This window comes from Neofelis nebulosa, chromosome 2 (assembly GCF_028018385.1).
Source record: "Neofelis nebulosa isolate mNeoNeb1 chromosome 2, mNeoNeb1.pri, whole genome shotgun sequence".
Classification (NCBI taxonomy): Eukaryota; Metazoa; Chordata; class Mammalia; order Carnivora; family Felidae; genus Neofelis; species Neofelis nebulosa.
The window spans coordinates 34,022,634-34,047,363 of record NC_080783.1 but is presented as its reverse complement, the minus strand read 5'-3'; the positions used below and the strand labels follow the sequence as shown (position 1 = coordinate 34,047,363).

The window sequence follows — 24,730 nt, the reverse complement described above, 5'->3', positions numbered from 1 at the left end:
CATTGATTTCCCAATACCTGGTACCATTTCTAGAAATATCACCAGCTAGTCAAAATCCTCCTGAAACTGTCAGCTCTCACTGCTCTGCACTGTCACTTCAAAGGCCTGTGCAGGCTCTGGCTTTCTTAGTGCTTAATGATTGCTTCCTAGTTGTGCTTCACAGACAAACTGAAACTTCTACTCATCACTTCTAAACTTTGTTTTATTATGGAACATTTAAAACATTCAAAAAATGTATCATATATATACATCAGTGATTCTTGACCAGGGCGAATTTTGCTCCCCAGGGACATTTGACAATGTCTGGAGACAGTTTTTATTGTCACAGCTGGGAGGCGGGTGCTATAGGCATCTAGTGGGAAGGGCCTGGGATGCTACTAAATATCACAACAAAGGTTTATCCAGCCCCAAATATCAACAGTGTCAAGACTGAGGAACCCAATGTAGATTAAGAAGCATAATAAAGTGAGCTTTGTGCATCCACTCCCAATGTAACAACTAGAACATACTGCCACATTTACCTGTGCCCCTCTCCCATCAACCTGTCCCTCCACGAGATGGGCTCCTAACTTGAATTTTTTTCTTGTCACCATTCCCTTACCCCTTTCAAAAATAATATTTGCATTTTTGATAATGTCCTAAAGATATTGTTTTACCTTACCTGCGTTTGAGTTTTTGTAAAAATTGTATTATATTGGGTTTTTTAAAATGTATATTTATTTTTGAGAGAGAGCGTGCGTGTGCAAGTGAGAGAGCGGCGGGGGGTGGGGGGGGGGTGGAGACAGAGAATCCCAAGCAGGCTTCACACTGTCAGTGCAAAGCCCCCCAGTATTATATTGTTTTTAGCCTTCTGTGCTTGCTTTTTTCCACTCAAGATGTTTCTAAGATTCATACATGTTGATCTATGTAGCTATGCCTTATTCCCTATTGATGAACATTTCAATTATTTAGTTTGTTTTTCTGTGTTTTGTTTGCTTTTGCTGTTATGAATATACTTGGTACTTATATTTAAGGATTTCTCTAGAGTACTTACTTAGTAGATTTCCTATGTCATAGGGTATATGAATGTTCAACTTCTGGAAATAGTGCTGAATTATTTTCCAAAGTAGTTCTAACAATTTACATTCGAGCAGTGTATTATAGCCCCTTATCCACATCTGCACCAACTTTATAATCAAGCAGGTAGTATGGTATGTTGTGATCTAAATTTGCATTTTCCTAATTACTAATGAGGTTGGACACCTTTTCATGGATTATTTGCCATTTGTATTTCTCGTTTATGAAATACTTACTTGTGACTTTTGCTTATTTTCTTTTGGTCTCTCTGTCTCTGTCCCACTCTGTTCCTCCCTCCCTTTCTTCCTTCCTTTCTCCTTTTCTTTTCTTTCCTTCTTTCTTCCTCTGTCTCTTTCTTTTTCTTTCTTTCTTTCTTTCTTTCTTTCTTTCTTTCTTTCTTTCTTGATTTATAGGTGTTCTTCTATTCTGAATATTAATCTTTTATCAGGGATGTTGCAAGAAGTCTCCCCAGTTCGTGGCTTATGTTTTCATACCCTTAGGTTGTCTTTTTGAATAAAAGTTCTTAATTTTAATATTGTTGACCTTATCAGTCTTCTATTTTTGGTTAGCCCTTTTGTTTCTTGTTTTAAAAAAAATCCTTCTCTCCTTGAGGTCAGAATGATATTTTCTAATACATTCTTTAAAAAGTTGCTGGGGGGGCGCCTGGGTGGCGCAGTCGGTTAAGCGTCCGACTTCAGCCAGGTCACGATCTCGCGGTCCGTGAGTTCGAGCCCCGCGTCAGGCTCTGGGCTGATGGCTCGGAGCCTGGAGCCTGTTTCCGATTCTGTGTCTCCCTCTCTCTCTGCCCCTCCCCCGTTCATGCTCTGTCTCTCTCTGTCCCAAAAATAAATAAAAAATGTTGAAAAAAAAATTTAAAAATAAAATAAAATAAAATAAAAAGTTGCTGGGGCACCTGGGTGGCTCAATCGGTTAAGCATGCAACTCTTGGTTTCAGCTCAGGTCATTATCTTATAGTTCGTGAGTTTGAGCCCCATGTCAGGCTCCGTGCTGACACTGCAGAGCCTGCTTGCAATTCTCTCTCTGTGTCTCTCTGCACCGTGTGCACTCTCTCTTTCTCTCTCTCAAAATAAATAAACTTAAAAAAATAAATTTATAAGTTGTAAAGTTTGTCCTTTCATTTTAAATCTTTAATATATTGGAAATTGACTTTTGTCTGTGCCAACCAGTTGTCTCACCCATTTTCTTCTGTGATCTGCCATAGCCAATCTCTCATATATCAAGTTTCCATGAACACAGAGGTCTATGTCTGGGCTCTCTTTTCTGTTCCACTGGGGTCAGGGGTTGGTGTCTCTGTCTTAGGACCAATGTGCCACTGTATTAATTTCTATAGCTTTATAATATTTGATATCTGGTAAGACAAGTGTCCCCACCTATTTCGTCTTCCTCAGGGGAGTCTTAGCTATTTTCCCCTTTGATTTTTCATATATATTTTAGATTAGTGTTTCAAGTTTCATGAAAAACCCTAGTGGGATTTTCACTGGAATTGCATTGAAATTATAGAACTCTCTGAGAATAATTAACACCCTTGTAATATTGTTTTCCAATTTTTAAACATGGTGTATTTCTTCACCTGTTTGGTTTGTCTTTAATGCCTTTTAGTAGCTTTATTATTTTCTCTCTAAGCTTTTACATATCCAGAGCAAAGATCCTTAAGTCTATTTCTATTGTTTATTCTTTCGGTTCTTGCATATGGTATCTTTTTCCCCTGCATATTTAGTTGTTTTTTACAGCGATATGCTAATTTACCTTGGAATTTCATTTGTGGGATTTTTTTTGAGGCCTTGAATGAGGTAGGTTTCCTCAGAGAAGATTTGCATTTGATTCTTCTAGGTGCATTATTTAAGAAATTAATTTTTGTATTTTATATAAGTGTTGGTCTGCCACTCAGATCTTGATTTCCAGATACCATTCCCTACTAAAAAGAACTAAGACTTTTTGGAGAACTGGTCAATTCTAAGGCTGGGGCAAGGAAAGTATAAGATGAGCCAGAAACATGTTATTGGGCCAGAACATTTTTTACAAAGTGGTCAAAAAATGGGGGGAATATGTCAAAATGACAGGGGAAGCAACTTGAAGAAATGCCTACTGACCAAAGATGTACAATATGAGTAGAATTTGATTTATAATCAAAGTAAATGATGTAGGTAATGGATTATAAGCCACTGAATAAAATAAGAATGTGTAAGTCCATACTAAAGATAGCTAGCTAACTGGATAAGAAAGGAAGCATCTCCTTATAGTAGAATGCCAACTAATAACTGGAGAAGAAATGATAGACTTAGAAAATCACTATTTCGCAATATGGTAGTGATTGGTTCAAACAAGAATTAACAATGCTAAACTAGAACAGAAAGTTTGATTAGGAATAAAAACTTTTCATAGTCTCAGAGTACATCTCCACAAATTACTTATCAGTTACAAAGGAAAAAAATAGTAACTTTATAGAAAAGAAAAAAACTTGGCAGATACCACTTTCACCAAGTGATTAGAGTTAATATCATCAATAATGGCACTGACTGACACTGTGGGCCTCTTGATATGAGGCACTGAGAAGGATACAATATCACTTATGAGGTTTTCCTGCAAAAAATCACAACCTGAATCAAATGATGAGGAAACAACTGATAAACTCTATTTGAGGGACATTGAGCAACATAACTGGCCTGTACTTTTTTAAAGGGTTGTAGGGGAGGGAAAATTTCCCTCTGTCCTTTTAGAGTCTGTGGATGAACCCGCAAATTGACAACAGATTAATGGGAGAAAAGCATATAAATTTTATTTGATGTTAAAAGTTTTATGTGGCATAGAGAAGGGGGCTTTATAGAAAGAAGAGAAAATGCCCAAAGAAGCAGCTAGGCTCAGAGGCTTTTATACCATTCTGACAAAGAATGATAAATTTGTAGGGAAGTGATAAGACAAAAGAAAGGGGTTTCTGGACTCTTTAAGGGCTGTAAATTGTGGGATAAAATCCTCACAAGGGGAATTTATGCCCTATTTTCAGGCAGATAGGGGGAGGTGGAAAGCTCATCCTATGTTTGCTTTTACTCAATTGCCTTCAGCTCAACATAATCTTTATACCAGAGTGACATATTTTGGGGTGGCATATTTTGATCCCCCTACTAGGTCAAGGATTTAAAAGGCAAAGAAAGACTGAGGAATTGTTTCAGATTAAAGAAACTAAGGGGATATGCCAACAATGCAATGCATGGTTCTACATTGGATCCTGGAGGAAATGGAGCTAAAGAACAGGACTCAGACAAAAAGTGAAATTTAAATATGGACTGTGGATTAGATAGTAGTATTGGGCCACTGTTAAATTTTCTGATTTTGATAATTGCACTGCTGTTATGTAAGAGAATGCTTTTGTTCTTAGAAAATGTGAAGTATTTAGGGGTGAAGAATTTGATCTGTAACTTACTCTCTACTGCTTCAGAAAAAATAGAGAAAAAAAATGAAAGGCAAAACGTTGATATTGGTGAATCTGTTTGAAGAGAGTTCATTCTACTATGCTTGCCACTTTTTTTTGTTTAAAATTATTTCAAAATTAAAAATCACCCCCGTTTCACCAGAGATAGTGTAAGTAGCACTAACCTAGTATGTGATCGGTGTTTGCAAATATTTCACACGTTTGAGAAGAATGCAGATTTCTGAATTGTTGGGTACAGGTTTTTACATATGTTCAAAAATCCAGGGTTAATTGCATTATCCAAATCTTTATATCATTTTTGTCTGTTTCACTTATCAATCAAAGGTGTGTTGAAATTGTTCACTGTATTGTTGATTTGTCATAATTCTGTTCATTTCTGCTTTATGTACTTTAAAGCTATTTTCATTAAGTGCAAATAAATTTAAAACTGTTCATTATTCCTTTATGCATTTTAGATCTTACTTTTGGGAGATTCCTAGCTGGCTCAGTTGGAAAAGCATGCAACCCTTGATCTCAGGGTTGTGGGTTCAAGCCCCACACTGGGTATAGAGATCATTTAAAAATAAAATATTTTTTAAAAAATCTTACTTTAGGAATAATTTCCTTTCTTTTTTTAATTTCATTTTTAAATTCACTTTATTTTTTAATTTTTATTATTTTTAAAAAATTTACATCTAAGTTAGTTAACATATAGTGTAATTATGATTTCAGGAATAGAATTTAGTGATTTATCACTTACAAATAACACCCAGTGCTCATCCCAGCAAGTGTCCTCCTTAACTCCCCTTGCCCATTTAGCCCATCCCCCCACCCAAAACCCCTCCAGCAACCCTCAGCTTGTTCTGTATTTAAGAGTCTGTTATGGTTTGTCTCCTTCCCTGTTTTTACATTATTTTTGCTTCCCTTCATTTATGTTCATCTGTTTTGTATCTTAAATTCCACATATGAGTGAAGTCATATGATATTTGTCTTTCTCTGACTGATTTATTTTGCTTAGCAATTACATTCTAGTTCCATCCACATTGTTGCAAATGGCAAGATATCATTCTTTTTGAATGCTAATATTCCATTGTGTGTGTGTGTGTGTGTGTGTGTGTGTGTATCACATCTTCTTTATCCATTCATCAGTCATTGGACATTTAGGCTTTCTCCTTACTTTGGCTATTGTTGATAGCACTGCTGTAAACATTGGGGTGCATGTTCCCCTTTGAAACAGCACTCTTGTAACCTTTGGATAAATACCCAGTAGTGCAATTGCTGGGTCGTAGGGTAGTTCTATTATTTTTAAAAAAAAATTTTTTGTTAGCATTTATTTCTGAGAGACAGAGCAAGACAGAGCACAAGTAGGGGAGGGGCAGAGAGAGGGAGAATCTGAAGCAGGCTCCAGGCTCTGAGCTGTCAGCGCAGAGCCCAAAGGGGGACTCAAACTCACAGACTATGAGATCAAGACCTGAGCTGAAGTTGACCACCTAACCAACTGAGCCACCCAAGCGCCCCAGGGTAGTTCTATTTTTAATTTTTTGAGGAACCCCCATGCAATTTTCCAGAGTGGCTGCAGCAGTTTGCATTCCCATTATTTTCCTTTCTTTTAAAGTAAATCTTCTAGAATTTTCTTTAGCATAGGCTAATCAGTGGCAAATCTGTTTCTGTGTCTTAAGATAAACTCTAATTGTTGAAAAGTAGACTTGCTAGGGATGTAATTCTAGACTGATGCTTATTTTTTCTCAGAACTTTGAGGATATCATTCCCCTGCTTTGTCTTCCATTATTGCTGTTGTGAAGTTTGCTTTTAGCCTAATTGTGGAGAAGTTTGCTTTCAGACCTCTTGTCATTCTTTTGTAAGTGATCTCTCATTTTATCTAGACATTTTAAATATATATTTTTTTGCCTTTATTATTATAGAGTTTTCACTTTAAGGTGCGTGGTGTGGGTTTCTTTTTACCTACACTGCTTGGTATATATTGTGCTTCCTCTGGTTATGAATCGTGTCTTTAGTTGGTCATTTCCTCTTTGAATGTTCCCTCTATTCCCTTCTCTCTTTCTAGAACTCCAATGAAAGATTACCAGAACATGTCTTTCTATTATCCATAGCTCTTATCCTCTCTTTCATATTTCCTGTCTCTGTAAATTTCTGTGCTGCATCCTGGATAGTTGCCTCAGCTCACCTACCGGTTCTTTAAGTCTGTCTTTTTTTTTAAACGTTTATTTATTTATTTTGAAAGAGACAGAGAAAGCAGGGGAGTGGAAGAGAGAGAGAGGTAGAGAGAGAATCCCAAGCAGTCTCTGTATCATCAGCGCAGAGCCTGACACAGGGCTCAAACTCACAAACCTGAAGATCATGACCTGAGCTGAAATTAAGAGTCAGACACTTAACTGACTGAGCTACCCAGGTGCCCCTAAGTCTGTCTTCAGCTACATATCCCTTACCTTTTTACTGCATATACAAAAATGCATGTTTTTAACATTTCATTGATAAATGTTTCATGAATTTAACCACGAATAATAATAACACAAAGTTGAAATTCAATTATAGTTAAAATTATTGTCATTACTCTTATCCATTACATTATTATTATTGTTTGCCCAGTAAAACTCAAAAAGTAATATAAAAATAGAACAACAGGGGCGCCTGGGTGGCTCAGTCGGTTGAGCAGCCGACTTCGTCTCAGGTCATGATCTCGCGGTCCGTGAGTTCGAGCCCCGCGTCGGGCTCTGTGCTGACAGCTCAGAGCCTGGAGCCTGTTTCAGATTCTGTGTCTCCCTCTCTCTGACCCTCCCCCGTTCATGCTCTGTCTCTCTCTGTCTCAAAAATAAATAAACGTTAAAAAAAAAAATTAAAAAAAAAATAGAACAACAGACATCTTCCATTGAGTTTACTATTATTTGTTCACTCTCTGCATAATTGTTAGATATTGAGTGTTTACACTGAGATTCCTTTTCTCCCATTTTTTGGTTCTTTTCAGAGTGGTAAAAGGGGAAGTGAGTAGGGAGGAGATTTCCAATTGACAAAGGAAGAAAAGGAGGAAAAATCCTATTGTGCTAGGTCATGAAACCCCATAGGGTACAAACTGAGTGCATTTTTGGAGGCAGTGGGCAAGTATTAGAGCCTTTGTCTTAAAGAAACTAATTATAACACAGAGTGCCAGAGCCTCATTCACAGTGAGCCCTGGTGGCAGCAGAGTCAGCAGGGGGGGCCCAGGGGAAAAAGTTAGATTATGGAAAATAGGACATATTGGTTATTCTCAACCCTTAGAACCAATGCTCTCCAGTCTCCCAACATTGTCTCTTTTTTCTTTCTGCCACTTTTTCAGACCTTAAAAGATTCTATTAGCAACTTTGATGAGAAAACTTAATGTTTTAGGATAATTACACTATTTTGTTTTTGTTTACTTTTTTGTCTTATGTTAAAATACATACAACGTAAAATTTACCACTTTAACCATTTTAAAATGTGCAATTTATTTACATAGAGTACACTCACATTGCTGTGTAACCATCACCATTATCCACCGTGAACATTTTTTTCATCATCCCAAACTAAAACTCTGTGCCCATTAAACAAAGACTACCTATTACTCCCTTCCCCCAGCCCCTGGGAACCACTATTCTACTTTCTGCCTCCATGAATCTGACTCTTCTAGGTACCTCATATAAGTGCAATCATACAATATTTTCCTTCTGGGTCTGGTTTATTTCACTTAGCATAATTTTTCAAGGTTCATCCATGTTATGGTAAACTGATCTTAAAGAAAGATTGATTTTGGCACACAAAGTGTTCTATTCAAAACTGACTTCAGGCAGCTGCTGGTTTTAGGACTATGAAAAGTTGTTCCTGTCTGAGGGATTGCAGATTTCCTGCTGCAAACTTCCAAATATAAAGAGTGGCCCAGGGAAAAGCAAATGGAAATGTCATGTCACTGTCATACATTCTGTTATTCTGAACTAATTTCAACAGCAAAAAATGAAATACTGATTCATTTCTCCCAACAACATTTTTGTATGCTCCTTACACCTCTGAAAAACCTAAAACTCCTGAGATGGTTAATTTCCCCAGAGATTGCCTAAGGAATTTGAAGAATCTTTTCCTCTCTTATGGAAGAATTTGTTCATGCTCAGAATAGAGAAAAAGTTAGGAAGACAGCCAGAAAAAGCAGAAAACCTGGAAGCTGTTTCCTCTAATTTGACTGAAGAACCACAGTTGGAGCAATAAAATGACTCAGTGCATCTCTCCTTTCTGGAAGGATTCACTGGTTGATGTCATCAGGTTTTTCCAAGCATAGGAAGTTCCCCTTCATCTACATGGGCTGCCCCGAGTGTATCTCCACAGAGCAGAAATCCTCTGAGAAGCCTGAAGATAGGAAGGGTAAGAAGAAGAGGTAAGAAGAGGCACAGGAATGAAGATTTAAGAACAAAACAGAGGAGAAAAAGAAAATAGGAGCTGGTTTCTTATCTGGACCTAAATGTTCAGAATATTTTAAATGTTTGCCTAAGGCTAGACTAGGGGTGGACAAAATAGATGATAGTCACACAACTTGTTTACAAAGCAAATTAAAAAATACAATAGCTCTGAAAAACAACTGAAAATAAATAGGATGATGAATTGTATAGTTTTTAAAGAACAATGCTTACACCTAGAAAGCATCTTCCGTTTTTCAAACTTAAGGTGCACAGATTCATTTTCTTACCAATGCATTGATATTTATGGTACTTGTGGATATTCCAGGTACTGAAATATAATTGATTTAGGAATTTTGTTTGTCTTACAAGTGTCCTAAGTAGGCACATGGGCACCTGCACGTGAGCACTGTCTCTATATATATGTATAAATATTAAAAATATGAATAAGTAGCCTTAGACTGTATATATTTGTTAGGTTAGAAAGGTTTTAATCTGCTGCTAGGTGAAGCTTAAAAAGAAGGACTCAAGAAAATGCCAGTAAGGCACCAACCATACAAATGCAAATGGAGAATTTCAACCAAATATTAGCATATTATTCTATAACACAAACACCTTGTGTTACTTTGTACTACTTGCATAATGGCCTTAATGTCCAGCTTTGTCCAATATTTTACACAATTTTGTACACTGTCCTAGTGGAGTAGAAGACAGAGGACACTAAAGACAAAGGACACAAAGGACAGAAGTAACAAAAGAAATTCCTTCTTGGTTCCCTACAGCCACCAGTATGAAAAAACAAGTTTTTTTCCAAGCAATGAAAACTTTTGGAAAGGAGGGAAAAAGTGGACTACAGGTTTAAACCTGGTAATGACTATGGTTTTGAAACTTGTTTAAAATGCCATCAGGTCTTCTAGTGGCTTGTGAGCCCCTGGTGTTTCTAGAAGGTATTAGAAGGGGCACCTGGGTGGCTCAGGTTAAGCATCCGAATTCGGCTCAGGTCATGATCTCACCATTCCGGAGTTCGAACCCCACATTGGACCCTGTGCTGACAGCTCGGAGCCTGGAGTCTGCTTTGGATTCTGTGTTTCTGTGTCTCCCTCCGTCTCTGCTCCTCCCCGGCTCACACTCTGTCTCTCTGACTGTCTGTCTCTCTCTCAAAACTAAATAAGGGTGCCTGGGTAGCTCAGTTGGTTGAGCGTCCAACTTTGGCTTAGGTCATGATCTCACAGGTTGTGGGTTTGTGGGTTTGTGGGTTTGTGGGTTTGAGTCCCGTGTCAGGTTCTGTTCTGACAGCTCAGAGCCTGGAGCCTGCTTTGGATTCTATGTCTCCCTCTTTCTCTGCCCCTCCCCTACTTGTGTTCTATCTCTCAAAAATAAATAAATGTTAAAAAAAAAAAAAACTAAATAAACATTAAAAAAAAATTTTGTAGAAGGTATTAGGGTACTGGATGGACAGCACAAGTCTTCAAAAACCAGTGTATTTCCATTTCTATTTTATATCAATATACAATTACATATGTTTTACACACACACACACACACACACACATTTTTTCATTTCAAAATGAAATGGTTTGAGACCTTTCAAGCACATGTAGAGAAACGTCATGCGCGGTGGCTGGAGACCATTTGATGGCATTCACCAACTCAGTTTCCTAGTTGGCTTATCTTATAATTGACGATTGCTAGCAATCAGGATGGTTTTTGACCATTTGATAGTTTTCTACTACTTTTATTTTCCTCCACCTTTCCTAAAAGCAAAAAAAAAAAAAAAAAAAAAAAAAACAAGAACAAAAACAAAAACAAAAACACCCATAGATTCTAAAATGCAGGGGCGCCTGGGTGGCGCAGTCGGTTAAGCGTCCGACTTCAGCCAGGTCACGATCTCGCGGTCCGTGAGTTCGAGCCCCGCGTCAGGCTCTGGGCTGATGGCTCGGAGCCTGGAGCCTGTTTCGGATTCTGTGTCTCCCTCTCTCTCTGCCCCTCCCCCGTTCATGTTCTGTCTCTCTCTGTCCCAAAAATAAATAAAAAATGTTGAAAATAAATAAATAAATAAATAAATAAAATGCAACCTGACGAGGAGCTTTAAAATGGCAATAATTCTAAAAATTCACCTCAACATACTATTCCTAGATTCTTTTTTTCTAAGTTTATTTTATTTATTTATTTTCAGAGAGAGAGAGGGAGCATGCACACATGGGGGGAGGAGCAGAGAGAGGGGGGGGAGAGAGAATCCCAAGCAGGCTCTATCCTGTCAACATGGAGCCCCATGTGGGGCTCAAACTCATGAACTGTATTCACCAAATTCTTAAATTACATTTGTCTGATCAAAATTCTTGTATCACATATCAAGATGTCTCTTGCACATGAAAAATCATTAAAAAGTAAATATAGTAGTTGGTATACCCAACTGGCTTTTTAAAATTGCCAATAAAGTGATATCTTTTATGTATATATGTACAAAATTCTAAAATTTACCCAGTTGATTATTTTAAATGCAAACCAAATATTAGGTCATGGAAACTGTTTTTGTCTTTTTTGACATGATAAAATACAATAACATTTCAATTTTCTTTTTAATATAAATTCTGTCCTCAAACCAGACACAAGATAAAAATTATTCTTAAACTTGTTTACCAAGAAATCTGCTTTCTCCAACACAATCAATTTAAACTGAATAAATTGCATGTGTCTGCAGTCAGATGGAAAAAATAAAAATTTATCATATGTAATAAATACATATGAATAATATTAAAGACCATATTTAAAATGAACTTGATAATAAATTTTTAATAATATGATGATCTATAATAAAATGTTTTACTTAACTGTCCTTCTTTATCATGCCACATAAGAAAATGTCAAGGTGATTAAGGGAGTGTGCAAGATTATGTGTTACAGTGAAAGGAAATTTGGAGTCGAAGGCTAGGACCATGAGGATAATCACTATAATCAGTCACCTGAACCAATTTTATCTCTCAAAAGACTTATATGAATAAAAATGTGTATTATTAGCAAAATAAATCTTACCCCTTACTGTCCCTCAGCAATTACCCTCCAATTTGACTACATAGGAAATAAATTTTATATTTCACCTTATTTCATCTATTTTGAGATGCACAATTTCTGCTAAATCAGGATGTACCTTATAATCAGTAGCGTCTTACCAAAGCCATCAGCCAGGCTGCAGTTATGACCACAGCTACCATTGCACATGTGTGAACATCAAATGTCAGCATCAAAAGTTGCAGAATGAGTGTCAGTGACTTGGAAGAAAGTCTTGCAGACAGGAGAGCTTTTTTCCCCCTTATTTTTAACTAGGAACCAAATGGTGGTGGAAAGGGAGTGAATCAGACATGTTCAGCAACATTTTTTCAGAAGGAGCCAAAAGTAGGTTAACTCTACGTAATCGCAAGGTCAGCTTAGGAGCCCAGCACCAATGACTCTTAGTTTTCTTATGGATTATTTTAAGAAATGCTGCATCATCAAACTCCTGATATAGAGGATGATCCCATGGATAAAAACAGACATCAAAGAGTCTGAGTCAAATGCTGAATGTAACAAAGTTTTAGGAGTACCCAAACCAATTTATTTTTCTTACTGTTCCATTTTTTGCATGTACGAATATAATACATGGTAAAATAATCTCTCTAATTAAGTTTATAATAGCCCTTGAAATAGCTATGAAAGAAACATTCTGATTGTGTCGTGGTTCAACTTGCAGCGTTTTTTGTTTTTGTTCTTTTTTTCTTAATCATTACCTATATTAATGGTGCCTCTTACAAAGATAGCATTTTAGATTCTGTGGAAAAAAGCAGTCAATTTGGAGATTCTGTACTTTCCCCTCGTCTCATAAGATGGATAATGAACTTGAATGAGTTGAAATGTTTGTTATCCATACTGTGTTCCTAAATGCTGGTTGCATACCATTTTAATGAAAAGCTGCAGGCTGTTCTTTTTCTTTTTCTTTTCTCTTTACCAAGACTTTTAATAGCATATGTCCCCTGTTTAACTCTCCAAAATATTTACTGGGTGGAGAAATACTAGTAGTTCAGTTTCACATGTATGGTTTCCTTAAAAGTGTCAGACTGACTCTTGTTTCCTTTGCTAGGGGTGCAGGCTGCATCTTTATTGAAATGCTCCAGGGCCAACCTTTGTTTCCTGGGGTTTCCAACATCCTTGAACAACTGGAGAAGATCTGGGAGGTAAGAGAAGAATTCCTCTTAGGAAGAAGAAATATCTGCAATTCAAACTTTGAACCAAATTTGTTTGAGAGACAGTGAAGTAGTCCATCTGCTTTGAGATATTATGCCGCATATTAAGGCTGTGGAAACTGTAGAATTTGCCACAGGTGTAAGTACCTGGGGAACGAAGACATGGTCAGGAAACTCCCTGTTGTCTTGTAGCAGCCCCTGAATCCACCTGCTCGTTCTCATTATTTTCTCAACTTCCCGGGACAATTGCTGCTGTGGCTATTTAGGCACATCCCTGCCTTGCCACCGTCAGCTCTAAATCTACCATATATTTGGCCCTGCGCCCTTGTCAACAGAAGATGAGACACTAAATATCCACAGAACCCTGATAAAACAAAGACTTACCGTGTTAGGGTGAGAGAAGTATACTATTTATTGTGCTCTTCCAAAACCTAATTCCTAAGGTGTGAAGTGCTTGGCTGTGTGTGGTTCCATTTCTTTCCTTATTATTTATCCAACTTCATTTGCACCACAATGCACTTCACTCTTTTGTCTCTTGTAGTTTGTATGCCGCATAGTATAGTCATCCATATATTTTTCTCTCTTTTTTTGGTGATTTTTTTTCATTGTGGTAAAATATACATACCATTTACCATCTAACCATTTTTAGGTATATGACTCATTAAGTACATTCATGCTGTGCATCCATCACCACCATCCAGCTCCAAAAGTTTTTCATCACCTAAAATAGAAGTTCTGTACCCATTAAACATTAATTCCCCATCTTCCTGCCTTGTGGCCCCTGGTAAGCTGTCTTCAACTTGCTGTCTTTAGGAATTTGCCTATCCTGGGTATCTCCTATTAGTGGAATCATACAGTATTTGTCTGACTTATTCCACTTTTATTTATTTATTTATTTGTTTGTTTACTTATTTTAAATTTGTTTTTGAGACAAAGAGAAAGCACGAGCTGGGGAGGGGCAGACAGAGAGGGAGACAGGACCCGAAGCAGTAGACAGGTTCTATAGTGATAGCAGAGAGCCCAATGCAGGGCTCGAACTCACAAGCTCATGAGATCATGACCTGAGATAAAGTTGGACACCTAGCCAACTGAGCCACCCAGGTGCCCCATATTTCACTTATATTCTAAAGGTTCATCCATGTTGTAGTGTGTGTCAAAGTGCTTTAAACTACACTGTTGTTATCCCGGATCCTGTTCCCTTTCAAGTTTGCTTGCTTCAAGCAGGCATCTGGAGCATTCTTGCTAACGGCCTCTGATAATGAGTTTCTTGAGAGATATTGCCAGAGTGGGGTTTTTGTGTGTAAGTGAGGAAATTTGTCTCCTCTTGAACTGCTTTAAAATTTTGAGGTAGAGACACAGTTTTGTTATCACAGTCACCGTTCCACACTCTGAGGACAAAATGAGAACAAGTCCCCACATTCAGCAGTGTGCTGTCTTATATACTACTACAGTTCAAGCAGGTTAGAAACTTAAACATTACAAACAGCCCCTGAATTAGTGTTTCACTAAACGTGGTCTACATGGATGAAAATAGGAAAGCTCTTTCAGGTTCTGTGATATTGGATGTAAGAGTTGGCTCTTTGAAAGTAATAGGTCTGGGGTGCCTGGGTGGCTCAGTCATTTGAGCATCTGACTCTTGATTTTGGCTTAGGTTATGATCTCAAGGTCACGGGATTGAGCCCTGCACTGGGCTTTGTACTGAGTGTGGAGCCTGATTAAGTTCTCTCTCTCTCTCTCTCTCTCTGTCTGCTCCTCTCCCCTGTTCATGCTTTCTCCAAAATAAAATAAACAAACAAATAAAAAATGAAAGCAATGGGTCCATTCTACTCTCCTAATCTTTAACCACAATATCTCTTACATTTTCCTGAGATCTCACTCTCATTCTTAGGAATGAAAACAAAATGAGAAATTCTGAATCTTTATTTTGCCGTCTTTCTAAAATGCCTGTGTGTGTGTGTGTGTGTGTGTGTTCATCTGAATAGCTGTCACTTCTTTCTGATCAACTTTTTAGAAATCTAATTCTTGTAATAAGTGTTTTTAGCAAATGATCCCAGATACAGTTCTAAAATCAGAATAAAATAAACTATGCAGGCTTTAAGTCCACTAATCAAAATGTCTTCAGTTTCCATTCCAACAAAGGCAGAAAACCGCCCTGTGCAGCCCACTATGACTTCAAACATAGCACTCACTGGCTGCCTTTTAAGAGCCTTCAGGGAGGGAATAAATCAACAATTTTTGGGTTTCAGTTTCCCAGACAGCGAAGCAGAGATTTAGTAATTTTCTCAAGTGAAAATGAATTCAATAACTTTCAAATAGAACCCGAGCATCAAATTTCTGAATGAAGGAGATTGAATTTTTAAACTTCAAAAATCTCAAGCTTAAAGTTTTTAGTATAATATTAAAAATTGTTTGGTATCCACTTTGTTGGCTTTAATTAAACATAATACAAAGTAACCAATAATTCTAGTAACTGTCACCTTAGAGAAAATATGGATGTGGTCACTATTGATTGCCTTTGTCGCTTTTTCTTCATTGTCTTTGCATTCTTTTCATTGTGCTTTGCCAGCCACCGGTATAGGTGCCTGCGAATCACTTGTTTACATGCACATCTGTGCAAATATATAAGATGGTAGGTTAAAAAAGAAGAATCAGCTTCCCATCCTCTGGCCATCTCCCACAAAAGAAGAATTAGTCCAGTTGATTTTTCAAAATGGATTCCAGGATTCTTAGTGTTCCCTCAGGCTCAGAGTGGTTGATAGGAAAAGCCTATAATCCTCTCAGTAGCTTTTCAGTTTGTTTAGGGAATGGATCAAAGAAAGATTTTCCTGGGTGGCATGATTTTTTTATTGTATGAGGGAAAATAGCACTTCAGTGTCTTTTGTTTGAGGACAGTCTTAGCCAGCACCACAAAATGTACCTCTCAGCCAGAGTCCTAGTCAGCAAGCTGGTAGACATTAAGATTCTGGATTCTTCATTGATCATTATTAGTCACTGTTGGGCAGTTTACTTCCTGCCATCAATTGGGCTGGTATCTATATCTAGCATTTTGCAAATGGATTTATTAGATTCTTTCTATGAGAGATGCTTCTAAAAAGAGCTATGCTGAGATATGCTTCTAAGAAGAGTTATATTGGGTAGTGGTGTAGTGAAAGCTACTGATACTTCACTAATATTTTGCAGAAACAATGTTATTTTAGCTCCCAGATATAACTGACATAGGGCTTTTAAGGTGAAGGTAAAAGAATGGTAAAATGATGCCCACAAAACAACTCACAGTAAAAGCACTACCCAAAATCTGAAGTGTTTGACTTTGTACGCCAAAACACTTTTATTTTCATATTAAGTAAAACTGGAGCTTCAATTTGGTAATCCAAGGCATAAGTGAGCTCTTTTTCAAGTGATGTTGTTACTTTTACAACCCACTGGTTAAAAGTCAAATACCACATTCCAAGGTGCCAGGCCACCAAGAAAACAAGGTGAGATGAATTTGGTAGAAAGGACTAGAGTTAGGTTTAGGATCATTTTTAGCCAACATTCCACTGCCTAAAGGTCAGTAATCCGAATCCTTTTTAATTTGAGCGCATGGGAAACAGCTGGATGCTCATGCTGAGGCATAATTCAGGCTAAATGTCTTTTGTTGTGGGGGGTGTATTTTTTTCATCTAATGGAAGGCAAAAGGACAGTCATTCCTGCCTCTTTATATTCCCAACTCCCAAAATAGCATCCTGCTACATAGTGACCATGCAATAGATAGTGATGAGAATATGACTTTAAGCAAGGCTGTATGATCTGCCTCAGAATAAGAACAAGTGAGTTAGTGAGGACACAGGCTCAGGACCTGTATTCATGTTCTCCCAAGAAACAGAACCAATGGGATGTACAGAGATACATAAGAATCCTTTATTATGGGAATCAGCTCATATGATTATGGCTGAGATATGCCATCTGCAAGTTGGAGAACCAGGAAAGCTGGCAGTATAATTCAGTCTGACGCCAAAGGACTGAGAACTGAGGGGATGCTGGTGTAAGTTCCAGAGTCTGAAGGTCAGAGAACCAGTAGCTCAGATGTCTGAGGGCAGGAGAAGATGGATGCCCCGGCTCAAGAAAAGAGAGAGAATTTGCCCTTCCTCTGCCATTTTATATGGGCCCTCAACCAATTGGGTGATGTCTGCTCACATTGGAGAGGGCATATTTCTTTACTCTGCTGATTCAAATATTAATTTCTTGGAGCACCGGGGTGGCTCAGTCATTTAAGCATCTGACTTTGGCTCAGGTCATGATCTCACAGTTCGTGAGTTCAAGCCCTGCATTGGGCTCTATGCTGACAGCTAGAGCCTGCTTCATATTCTGTGTCTCCCTCTCTCTCTGCCCCTCCCCTGCTCTCTCTCTCTCTTTCAAAAATAAATAAACATTAAAAAAAAAAAACAAATACTAATTTCTTCCACAAACACCTTCTTAGACACACCCCAAAATAATATTTTACTAGCTACTGGGCCTCCCTTTGCCCAGCCAAGTTGGCACATAAAATTGACCATCACAAGACCTTAAGAATACACTACAGTTTTGCCCACAAAACTGCAAATGGTGGGCACTCAAGTTTCTTTCCTGTACATCAGCTGGCATAATGTGACATATGTAACAAATTCCTCCCTATTCCGCCTTGATCTTTCACATCTCCTGCCCCACCTTTCTTTGTCTTTCTTTGGCTTTATATAGGTGTTAGGAGTCCCTACAGAGGATACCTGGCCTGGAGTTTCCAAGCTACCTAACTACAATCCAGGTAATATTGATTTGAGTTTCTCGAATGCTCTGAGAATTAGCAATGTGAAAACATTTGCCACACAGATAGAGTAGCCTTCTTTTATTGTTAACTCAACAGTAAAGATGGGTCTAGATGAATTTTTACATTCCTATATTCCCTGCTAATCCTTTTATGAGAAGGACACTGAAATAGTAGTTCGAGGTTAGATCAGTTCTCCAACTCTATACAACACAAGTAGCAAGCTGCATAAGAATTTGGAATGACTGTTGCTGTGGATTCCACATCCATTTCCAAATATCCAATGACTCAAAAGAACTCAAAAGATGGTCTCATTTTTGAGCCCCATGACTATTATTGACTTTATTTGTTAGGTTCTTGTACCTCATAAAGTATTAAAAGAAAGCTAATATAACAGAGGGGAGGTAGAGTCTCATTAGGCCAAGGACTGGCCAGGTAAGATGTTTCTAGTTTACACAAGAGTTCCTCCATTGTCTCTGGGCCTAACAGTCATTCTCATCATTCATTTGGTCCTCCAAGACTGGCTCCTGGGAATGGATTTGGAAGTGTTGGAAGTGTTGCCTTTGGGGGAAGTCTTTGAGAAATGGTCCCAAGGCCATGCCAGAGAGATCAGATTACCCAGTAGTCATTCAAGGATGTTGACACTGAAGGAAGGAGACAAGCAATGAGCTATAGGATAAAGGATTATATCAGAGGCTGGGGAAGCAAGTAATGGCTACAACAAAGTTGAACTCTTGCTGGCAGGATTAAAGGGGAGGTAGATATGTACAGATAAAGACAAGATTGGCATGATTATGGCTCAAGTCAGATTCTCTAGTCTTTATGTTCTTATAGTGACCCATCACTAAATATGGACTTTCTCCAAATTGTTGTCATTACTAACTTTGGTATGGGATTATCCTAAAAGGGTCTCATGAAATCAATAAATTGTAGAAAGTTTAAAAAAGCAATTAAGGGGTGGGAGAAAGGGGAAAATGGGTGAAGGGCATTGAAGAGGACACTTGAGGAGGGAACTGGGATGAGCACTGGGTGTTGTATGTAAGCGATGAGCCACGGGAATCTACCCCAAAAACCAAGAGCACACTTTACACACTGTATGTTAGCCAATTTGATAATAAATTATAATTAAAAAAAAAAAAAGAAGTAAAAAGAAAAAAAATTAAAAAGCAATTAAGGAGCATAACAGGGGCACCTGGGTAGCTCAGTTGGTTAAGAGTCCGACTTCAGCTCAGGTCATGATCTCACCACTTGTGGGTTCAAGGCCCATGTTGGGCTCTGTGCTGACAACTCAGAGCCTGGAGCCTGCTTCAGTGTCTCCCTCGCTCTCTGCCCCTCCCCCTTCAAAAATAAAAATAAACGTTTAAAAATTTTTGTAAAAAAAAATGGATGCTAACAAAAGACATAAGAGGCAGGGGATTTTTTTTCTTCTTTTCTCCATCATATAATACTTACACTCAAACTATTCCTAGGGAACCAGGCATCTTGAACTGACCAGGGTTATAAAAACCCTACAGCAAGTGAAAGACTAACTGTAAAGTCATTTCAGCTGCCTTATGAATGATCATATGCATTGCTAAATGGCCTTAGGGTCATTTACAAATAGTTTACCATTTCTAACTATTTTGCTTGAGTTTAGCATCTGAGAAAAATGCCACTCTGGCCATAAGGTTTAGAATAATGCCTGGTCCTTTTGGTCTGAAATAGAAAAAAGAACAGGCTTCTTGTAGAGACCATGGTCCAGTCTGCAATGGTTCTATCTCCAGTTGCCATGGTTTCTAGGAGAACCTGGTTCTATTTTCCCACCCTGCCTATACCTCTCCCTACCCACTCTCCTCTGCAGGTAAAAATGGAAACCCTCAGCTTCCTACCATGGATGCAATAAGAAGTTTAGAGTCACAAATAGGTTATAGAAAACCATTTAGATGATGTCAGTACTAAGCTGCCATGGTGAGCATATGCTATTCCTCCAAACTTCAAACGTTTGGGTTTCAGGTTGGTTCAGGCAAATAAGCAGTGATCCTTAACACAGAATGCCTTGGTGAGAACAATAATGATAGAAACTTGTTCAAAATGCTTCCCTGCCAGATTCTGTACTAAATAAGATAACTGGGTCCCAATAAAACAGCAAGAAATATGTTGCATTTTTCATTTTGCTGTCATTTCAAAGTAATGTGCAATTTTTTATTTATGAAGAGAATTCTCCAGGCCCAACATCAATAGTGTTCATACTTTGCATTGTTTTTCTACTAGGGATTCAATTTAATTCAAATAAGCCAAAAAATTTTGAACACCCACTATCTGCCAGGTGCTATATTATGTGTTGGGTCCGCACAGACAGATATGGTACCTTCTTGGATCTCTGAGAACTTGGGTTTGTATTCATTCATCTACACTCTCTCACCAGCTCTCCTTATTAGGAAGGGTGATCACTTGTGAGCCCGGCTTCCATGGGTTTGGGCAATGTGTAGCTTTGGGCCAGGCCGAGCTTATGAAAGGAAGAGAGTTGTAAACTTAGCTACGATGAGGATGTCTAACTCTGTATTTGTGAATCTTAAAAGTCCAGCATATCTTGAACATGGGGTCAGGACTATTGATAATCATAAAGACTGTGTTTTAAAAGGGTCATCATTTTTTTTCCAGGAGTATTCCCTTATATCAATTGAGAAGACCCTTTGAACCATCCCGCACCTACCCCCATCACTGAACTGCCAATGCTGCTTCCACACATTTGAACTCCAGTGATTAAGAGAACAGAACAGGGTATGGGAGCCAGAAAAATATCACAGAGAGAACAGTAATAGTATTCTGGATGAGATTTCCATTCCTTTCCTTTTCATTCTAAGTAGTAGTGAGAGCCCCCAAACTTGGAATGCAGCCGGAACCGAGAGCTCAGAACTTGGGAGGACCATCCAGTGTCCATCTATGCCTACTCTACCCTTGCCCAGACCTTGTCCGGACTAGGTCTAGGAGGACAACACAGTTTCTGTTTGCATAGGTTTAAAAAAACATCTGGTGCTGATCCACCTGGACAAGTTTCTCTGGCCACTTGTTTTCTTGGGACACTAATGAGCACGACTGTAGGTTTTTAGCCATCATCAATTCAGACTCGTGTGCCTGATTAAATCTGGGCAAGGGAAGAGAGGTATATAATTTTAGACACTAGGCTTCCTCTTTCTTTCTTTCTTTCTTTCTTTCTTTCTTTCTTTCTTTCTTTCTTTCCTTCCTTCCTTCCTTCCTTCCTTCCTTCCTTCCTTCCTTCCCTCCTACCCCCCATTTTAAGCAAGCTGGCTGAGAACTCTGTGTCCTCTACTTCAAAGGGCCAGTTGTCTTATTTTGATGTGGGCAGATTGAGAAGTAGGCTTTGAAAAGTAGGCTTTTTTTTGTTTAATCTTTTCTCCTGGGATAGCTTTCAGAGCAATATATCCAAGTGTCAGTAAGGGGGTTCTGACGAGCACAGATTCCCAGACTCTCAGCAGGATCATTCTCTAACAGAAATATAAAAGTGAAATATTAAAAACCCTGGAACGTGAACTCCATCTGCAGAGTAGCCAGTGGCTTGCCTGCTTGCACCATGGGAAAAAAAAGATCTTGAAAAAAGAGGGAGGAGAAAAAAGTGCTTTGAGTAAGAGGTTTACAGGTTTAGTAGAGCATAGTAACATCCCCTCAAAGAAGTGGGTGTTGCTCTGTGACCCCCCAAAATGCTCTGCCTTTGACTCAGCCGCCAGAACACTCACCCTCCCCCCCCACAAAACACCCCCTTTTCACATGCTAACTGAGGCGCCTGTGATTGGCTGAACAATAAACTGGTCACACTTGCTAAAGCCCTGCCATCTTTCACACAATTAGCCAAGACACATTAATCAAACTGGCGGTGAACTGGGGCTGTGCTGGCCTCCAGCGCGGGGGAGGGGAGAAGTTTTGGTGATCCCTTAATAAGAGTCCATAGGAAACAATAATAAAGAACGACATGCTGGAGGGGATTCTACTATCAGAAAGTCTGAAAAGGTTAAAGCTCCAGTTGATGCCCCATCTGGGATGTACTGGGTTTATGGCAGAGAGAATCTCAGAAGCTTAGAGCAAACTGGATATTGGTCTTGGCTAAAATCTGCTCATATAAGACAGTAGTGTAAATTTTAAAGGTAGACCCCTATAGACAATTTTACAAAGTTCCCTGGTGCTCTTAGCATCACCTCCAACCCCCCCCCCCAAATGTACTCAGGAGTCCCTCCCCTTTTGAGCCTAAAGCACTTTGAATCCAACTAACCCAATAGGAATAAAGCGTATATAAGAAATAGAGAACCATTTAGAATCAATTAAGGCTGGCAGGGTGTTGTTCCTAAACTAAGTATTTGGAGGACATAAAAATAGTTAATTTTGAAAGAGAAAAAAAAATAACATTTATACTTTGAATGGTAATATCTTCCTTCTTTTCTTTTCCGAATTCCCTTTAAATAGATTTTCCAATGGCAATATAGAGCTAATAAGATCATACCTTAGAGACCAGTTTGCTACAGAATCATGTAAGGCTTTTAGGAGAACCAACTAAATATTTAGACGTTTCTCAGTGAAAGTAAACGGAGGCCTTACTCCTCTGGAGGTTGTCCAGTCACCATCTCATTAGATGCAAAGATCCTGTGATAAAGAAAAACTTTTTTTTTGTGCCCACATGATTGCAGCCCAGTTGTGGTTTTTAATGTGTCATTGATTGTTTCATCCAACTCCTTTTGCTCCACTGAAAGGGTCTGCCGTGGCTCTGTTTGCTTCCTTAAACATGGGTTTTGAAAGCGCTCATGCTGTGTGAGCTCAAATCCTAGCATTAATGTACTGCTGGGTTCATTTCACTACACTCAAAAGCGCTGAGTTTAAATCCCTCTCAATTCCATTTGAAGCACCAGAAGACTTTATCCTCCTCCACTAATGGTTCCAAGTTTACATCTAGATACTGGGGGTCAAGGACAGGAGAGGATTTAGAAATAACAGTGCATGACATTAGTCAATGCATTTGCCAAATTGGCAATTAGTTCCTGATGTGCGTGCAAAGCATTTTATTCCTGTCTCTTTGATGCTTGTTCCCATTGAGAAGGGAATAGAGTCCACAGAGGCCTTCAAACTTTTAAAGAAATATCTGCTGAAAATCATGCCTGATTTGTGACATGAGCTCAGCTGCAGGGAAGCATCCGGGATTATCCTGGTTCTTTCAGCCCCAGGAAAGAACACTGCACATGGAAAGATTTTCCACTGGAGGAACTCCGTGGAAATCAAAAGGCAGGAAAGCAGTACTAAAAGCCCTGCAGGGACCCAGAATCAGATGTACTATAAACCATAGGCAAAGGGATCCTGCTGACGCCCATTTTCAGGACGCCTGCTTTTTCAACTTTTGACCACCAGGTGGAAGCAGGAAACAACGGGCATGGAATACCGACAGCAGATAGCATTACATTAGAGCAATCTAACCTCACTCTTGGAATGTTTTAGTTTGAGCTGAAATCTGACTTCATCTGACACCACTATGGGACAGATGATGATTGCAATCTAAAATGACCCTTGTCCCTTTTGGGATGACAAAGAGCTACCATGCTTTGCGCTCAGAGGGTTCTGAGCATGTCTTTGTGTGTTTGCTGTGAACACAATGTAAGATCTGCATCAGCATCCGCTTTGTCACATGAGCTGTTAGCCAAGGGAGTTATGCAGTGGGCTGAACAAGGGAAAATTACTGATAGAAGAGGTTTTAATTATGGACACCAATTCCTCATGAAACAGCAAGTCCAAGCTCCACCTTTTACTACCTGGGGCACTTGAGGAAATTCCCTAACCTGCAAAATGGGAGCAATCCTGTCATTTTAAAAGTGTTCCTATGTACCAGGCACAGAACACACATAACTTCTCCTTCCCACTGCCTGCCAGGGTCTATGCTGCTAAGAGTAGCACAGTTTTATGCATGAGGAGGCAGGTTTTCTCCCAGGTTCACCCAGAGGCATTTCCTAGATTGGAGATGAGTCAATCCATGACCAAACTTTGTTCTCTTTCCATTGGGCATGTTGCATCCCTCTGTCTCATTTTGCAGGGTGGTTCTGAGACATAAGTGAAATTATTGAACCTCATCTGCCACGATTCCTAACTTCTAGTAGGTGCACAAAACAAGTTAGTTCCCATTCTGTTTTACCCAATATGGAGGTTCATTCAGCGGTTCAGTGACTTGACAGGGTTCAAGGTATGTGAGAACTGAAGCTATACCTGTTTTTATGTTTAGCTTCCTTAGATTTCTTAGCTTCCCTCTAGATGTTAGGCACACCTCCCAGTGCCAGAACTGACTTCTATGTTAGCTTGCTTAGGCCTAAACCTTGCCTGAATTTGTACTCTCTAAAAGCCAACCCTCAGTTTTCAAATTTTTACCTAAGTCAGTGTGAGTACCTGTTAAGGCCATCTTTTGTGAAGGCTCCATTCTGCACCCCTGACTTAAACTATTGTGAGATGCCTGCCTGCTATGACATGGGCTCTTCCCTGGCAGAATCCTTAATGTCTATGTGCTACATAATGGGTGTCTAGTAAAAGCTACTAAATCACAGAAGGCATCAGTATCATCTTTATTGATTTCACCGAAATCCTAGTATGGTAGAAAGAATACTTAAGTTTTCTACAGAGCAAACTTGACCACTTCTAGTGCTTCTAGTATTTAACACATGTCCCCTAACTAGTACATAGTAGTGAGTTAATACATATTTGTTAAATGAAATCAGTGATCAGGAGTCAGAAAACGTGCAATTCTAGTTCCAATCACATCCTCTATGACTCTAATAATCCTTGTTCTACACACTTGACCAAGGACATACATGTAA

The 24,730-nt window shown here is 38.8% G+C and overlaps 1 protein-coding gene across 1 annotated transcript in view; it reads left to right on the top strand.

The window, feature by feature from the left end:
• CDK15 (cyclin dependent kinase 15) overlaps window positions 1–24,730 on the top strand; it is an 83,500-nt gene that overhangs the window by 28,972 nt on the left and 29,798 nt on the right. The window contains exons 9-10 of the mRNA XM_058708985.1: window positions 13,012–13,105; window positions 17,831–17,894. Coding sequence (XP_058564968.1) covers window positions 13,012–13,105; window positions 17,831–17,894 — 158 coding nt within the window. The remainder of the gene's footprint in view (window positions 1–13,011; window positions 13,106–17,830; window positions 17,895–24,730) is intronic.